Here is a 5,296-nt window from a genome sequence, read left to right as displayed (position 1 = left end):
TAATAAAATTTAATTACACAGTGCTATGTATATTTATTTATGTTTATTTATTTTTTATCAAAAAATCAAATTTTGTAGAACAAAATAGTTTAACTCTTCATTTTACCTTTAATATTTTGTATATGTTGTGACGATATTCATGTTATACTGACCCATTATTTATGCTGCATTCTGCGATTTTTGCTTAGGTCAGAATTGCACAAAATCGTTGAGTACGAGATTGATATAGCTAATCAGTCGAGTTTGGTTCGTGAAATAGAGACAACAGTCCTCCATATATTTTTAAGTAACTTATTTAATTTAATTTACTGTAAGTATAATAACCAACCTTGAATCTTAAAGATAAATCGTAATAATTAGAACTTCGAAAAAAAACTTACAGAAAAGGAATTTTTGCAGAATTCCCTAGAAAAAAAAATTTAATTACTTTCTGTACCAAAATGTTTGTATCTTTATTATTTATTGTCTATAGGCGATTTAATACATATTTTAGATTTTTTGGGTGTCGAATTTTCAACAAATAGGTAACGAAAAAGTAGAATTACGACTTCTATTAAGGGGGCTCTAAACGATTGGATTTTTCATGCGTTTAGACCTATAAGCTGGCGAATAATTAACATACTTCTAGTCAGTGGCGTATTTAGCTTTTTGGCACCCATAGGCTAAATTATTCTGGCGCTCCTATCCTTACCTCGTGACACCAAAGAATCAACAATATTTGGTCTGAACCTTTCATGATAAATTTTTGTATGCACATTTTTATTAAAATAATTTATATTAAATCTTTAAAACAAACAAATTTAAAAAAATACATGCTTCTGCAGGCCTAATAGTTTTTTTTTAATTGTCAATACGACTCTTGTACAGTTTCATAACAATGGAAAGTAAAAAATCAACATAATATATAATCATAGTCAACATAAATAATATCAATAGCAAAATCGTATATAAAAAAAACTTTAAATTTATTAAATAATTACCTTTTTTTAAATGTTACAAATATTTGTGAAAACATTTTTTTTCATTAAAATACCTAAAATTAAATATTATAGAATTATTTTTCTTCTGCTTTTTTGTTCCGCAAAGGCTTTTATGATGTCTTCATAATCCATTTCTGTTGTAATTTTATTTTCAATACACAATGTTGCTAAAGCATTTAATCTCTGTTGGCTCATTGTCGATCTTTGATAATTTTTAATCCTTTTGAGGCACGAAAACGATCTTTCGGCCGAACAATTAGTTGCAGGTGTACAAACAAAAATTCTTAAAATAATTTCTACATTCGGGTATACTTTTTTAAGTTCATTTTCAAAAATAAATTTTATTAATTTTAAAGGAGACTGTGTTTTTGGACCAAATTTAATAAGTAAATGATCTTTTAAATGTAATAATTCCGTTTGCAAGTCTTCACGATCAATATCATTTGGATATATTTTCCAGAGGTTGTTTGATTTATGTTTTATCTCACATGGATTCAATTCAAATAATCTTGTCAAGAAAAAAAAGGGTTCACAGAATGAATTATAAGCCTGACGTCTTTTTAATAATTCATTTCCTAAAACATCAAGAATTACCATAAACGAATTTATTCTAAAGTTATCCTTTTCATTAAGATCAGTGTCACCAGTTCTATTTTCATCGTATTGAATTTTTTTCTTTTTTTTTCTTGATATACTAGTTTTATACTGTTTTATTGTAGATCGAATAAGTGCTTTCTCTTCGTAATTATCAAATTCATTACGTTGTGAACGTATAAGTTCAATTAATGAATCATATAACTCCAAAACAATGACTACATCGATTTCAATACTTTGTAATTTTTTGCTTACAGCATTTAATCTATTTAGTAAAAAACCCCATAAAATTGCCATAAAATTAGTTTCCAAGTATTCAAAGTTATGACGTAACCCAGCTGCTTCACTTCGAGTTTCTGGTGTTTCACTATTTTCTTTTTCTATTTCTGACAGAGCATTTATTATTTCATTCCAAGACTCATTATAGCTGAGACAAGCATCATCCCTTGAACTCCATCTTGTAGTATTAATTCGTTTCAATGTTTTAGATTTAGAGCTGAAATGAGTCATTAAAATATCCCATCTATGAGTTGAAGCAGAAAAGAAAGTATATAAATGCTGTAGATTACAAAAAAAATTAGTAGCTTCAGGACAACATTCTACAGCATGGACTCCAACTAAATTCAGCGAGTGCGCAGCGCATGGGACATACACAGCAAGAGGATTTATTTCTCTTATTCTTGCTTGTAGTCCTGTATATTGTCCTGACATGTTGCTGGCATTGTCATATGACTGACCCCGACAATCTTCAATGGGGATGTTAAATTTTTTTAAAGTGTTACAAGCAACTTCACAAAGCTGTTGAGATTTATGACTGCATCCAGAAATAAAAGTCAAAAAGTGTTCAACTGGGACACCCTGATGAACGTAGCGTAAGATAATAGATAACTGATCAGAGTGAGAAAAATCAGGAGTCGAATCTAACACTATAGAAAAATATTTGTTTTTTTTTATTTCGTCTATAATTTTAGAAGTTACTTTATTAGCCATAAGTTGTATAAGTTCCTCATAAATAGTAGAAGATAAATATGAAGTCGATCCACTACCTTTGTTACCGTATTTTGCAATGTGTTGAGACATAAATGGATCAAATTTTGCCAAAACTTCAACGACCATTAAAAAATTACCATTGTGAATTGACCCTATATTTTGATCATGTCCTCGAAATGATAAACCACGAGAAGACAATGACTGAGTAATAACCACTAATCTATGTAAAATATTACGCCAATAATTTATTTCTTCATTTATTTGGGACTCAATCTGTTTATCTACACGGCAACTAATATGTCTTCTATCATTCATTATTAAAATACTTTGTTTATGAATATTTGAATTTTCGTGTTGGTTAAGGCGTACATTTGCATTTTTCCAGTCATCATATCCTGTTGACGCTAGTAAATTGTTATTTCCATGATTAAATAATAAACAAGGACCACAAAAAACTTTTCCTAAACTTTCAGAATATACTAGCCATGTCCTATCACACGTTTCTCCATTTTTGAGTACTTTTACAAAAACACGCTTGTTTAAGTACCTTATTTGATCAGAATATTGTCTTTTGGATTTGGATAAATCAACATCTTTATTCTGATGAAAACCGTGTACGACAAAGTGATCACGAGTCATTTCATTACATATCCATAACGCAGGGTCTTTATCGAAAAATACATTGTTATTCTTATGATTTGATTCAAACGCATCATTGCTTACAGAAATACATTTATCAATATTCACACTATCAACTATTTTTTCAACAATATTTGAATTTTCAAAACTACCACTGGTGGTGTCATACATTTCGCCATCTACTCTATCAACTGATTGGTCAAAAACAATATTTAAATTTTTAGAAGTACTATTTCCAGTATTACTTATATTATCGATAATTTGTTCAGAATTTTTTGAATATTCTAATTTATTTTTATCGATGTAATTTATAATATTACTAGTCTGTTCAGGAGAGTTCAAATTTGCAAAAGGAATTTCACCAGAGTCATTCACAGAACAGTCAGTTTTTAATTCGGATATATTTGAACAATTTTTATTAGAAGGAAAAAACGAATCCAATTTTTTTGTTTGACTTAATACTTTTTTTTGTATTTCATTTTTTTCTTTTGATAATCGTTTGTACTGAGCACCACTTAGTTTAGTTCTTTTCATATTGATTATGCAATATTATACTTTCAAGACTTCGAAACTAAATTTACAAAAAAAAAAAAAGGCAACTGATTTAAAATTTATATTTACCTTTATATAACCCTATATTGGGACTTAAATGAAGCGAATGCTTCGATATTTAAATTTATAATATAATTATCAAATCTAATATCATTATATTAAAACTATAATAAATTGACCTTCTAGCGGGTGCACTATTTATTATAACAAAAAAATGTACCCTGTAAAATTTAGAAGTTATAACATTATAACTTAAAACATTATATTCAATGTTCATAGTAATTGGTAATAATCAGGGCTAGGATTTGTATGAAGCAGCATGTTTTTTTACTACGTCCAAACGGAATTTAAGTGAGTAATATCCACGATTTATATTATTGTGATGAAAATGGTACTATTTTTATTTTGCATTGTTTTTTTTGCATATATAGTATGATCGAATTATTGTATTTAAGTCGATAATAATTAAACTGATCAAAGTATATAACTTTGTTTATGGTCAAACATCAATTTTATTTTTATAAATACAATCCTATGGTACAATATATTATTATGTTCTATATACGTTCACCGATCATTAATATTTGAGAATTATAGATTTTTTTACTAAGATAATAAATAATAATAAAATTAATCTAAGCTAAAAATAAATAAATAATTTTTAATTTTTAATTATGTATTTTATGATAATCAGCTAATCAATGATGCATTTCTTGAAATAAATATATTTTTGTGTGTATCCTTCAAAAACTAAAATGCATATTGTACAATTTTTATTGCATACAAATCCTAGCCCTAGTAATAACTGTATGAAAATATAAAATGAATGTACTGCAAACTTTAATTTATTAACAAAATTTGACCAAAAATAAAAAAAATATAATGTATTAAATGCTACAATAGATAAAATTTTTAAAAAATTAGTTTAAGCAATTTAAAATATCTATAATATGTAAGCGACGTAGAATATTTATAAAACTGTTTATAAATTATAAATTAGTTCCCTAGAAGCTTAAATAAAATAATAATTAAATATTTACCTTATCGGAATGACTTGGCTTGGCTTAAAATGTTATGATATCCAGTTCCAAACTACTCGCGTACGTTGTCAACGTTAAAATGAATTTAAAATAAATAAAAGTTTTACGTTTATTGAACGCAAAATTATCAATTATTGCTAATAATAGTAAAAATATACAATAACTTTCTGTTACAGTGAATCAGAAGAATAGACGCGGGTAGACATCACGATTAAATAATATCTTTAATCGTGGTAGACAATTAGTGGCAATAAGTACAATATTATTGTTATCTTTTCCGATAACAGTTATATTTTTAGAAAACATCCATAAATTTATTTCACATGAACTTGTTAAATGGCATGTCATATGTATCAATAATCAAAACATATTAATTTATAAAATGTATTAAAATAATTTTTCCAAGTATCTACCTATCTCTTGATTATAAAAATAAGCCGCCTACCCCAAAAAGCCGCCCTAGGCTCTAGCCTCATAGCCTGCCCCTAAATACGCTACTGC

General features: G+C 27.2%; 1 protein-coding gene across 1 annotated transcript; it reads right to left on the bottom strand.

Moving 5' to 3' along the window:
* Nucleotides 1-1,046: 1,046 nt before the first annotated feature.
* On the bottom strand, nucleotides 1,047-3,203 carry LOC112593950 (zinc finger MYM-type protein 1-like). The gene is made up of 3 exons (XM_025338540.1): nucleotides 1,676-3,203; nucleotides 1,342-1,555; nucleotides 1,047-1,263 (listed from the first exon to the last, which is right to left on the bottom strand). Exons 1-3 carry the CDS (start codon nucleotides 3,201-3,203, stop codon nucleotides 1,047-1,049), a joined length of 1,959 nt encoding a protein of 652 aa, XP_025194325.1.
* Nucleotides 3,204-5,296: the final 2,093 nt, after the last annotated feature.

The sequence above is a fragment of the Melanaphis sacchari genome, unplaced genomic scaffold (genome assembly GCF_002803265.2).
Source record: "Melanaphis sacchari strain LSU unplaced genomic scaffold, SCAv2.0 Contig215_pilon_pilon, whole genome shotgun sequence".
NCBI classification, from domain to species: Eukaryota; Metazoa; Arthropoda; class Insecta; order Hemiptera; family Aphididae; genus Melanaphis; species Melanaphis sacchari.
The sequence above is the reverse complement of the archived record's forward strand: the minus strand, read 5'-3'. Positions and strand labels throughout refer to the sequence as shown.

What these genes read in the sequence shown, in the direction of transcription:
- LOC112593950 (XM_025338540.1), bottom strand. Translation starts at nt 3,203, where the DNA reads ATGACTCGTGATCACTTTGTCGTACACGGTTTTCATCAGAATAAAGAT. An exon ending in AATAAAACAGTATAAAACTA is followed by an intron (nt 1,556 to 1,675) that starts GTATATCAAGAA and finishes TTGATGTTTTAG; the next exon opens with GAAATGAATTATTAAAAAGA. An exon ending in AAATTTGGTCCAAAAACACA is followed by an intron (nt 1,264 to 1,341) that starts GTCTCCTTTAAA and finishes AATTATTTTAAG; the next exon opens with AATTTTTGTTTGTACACCTG.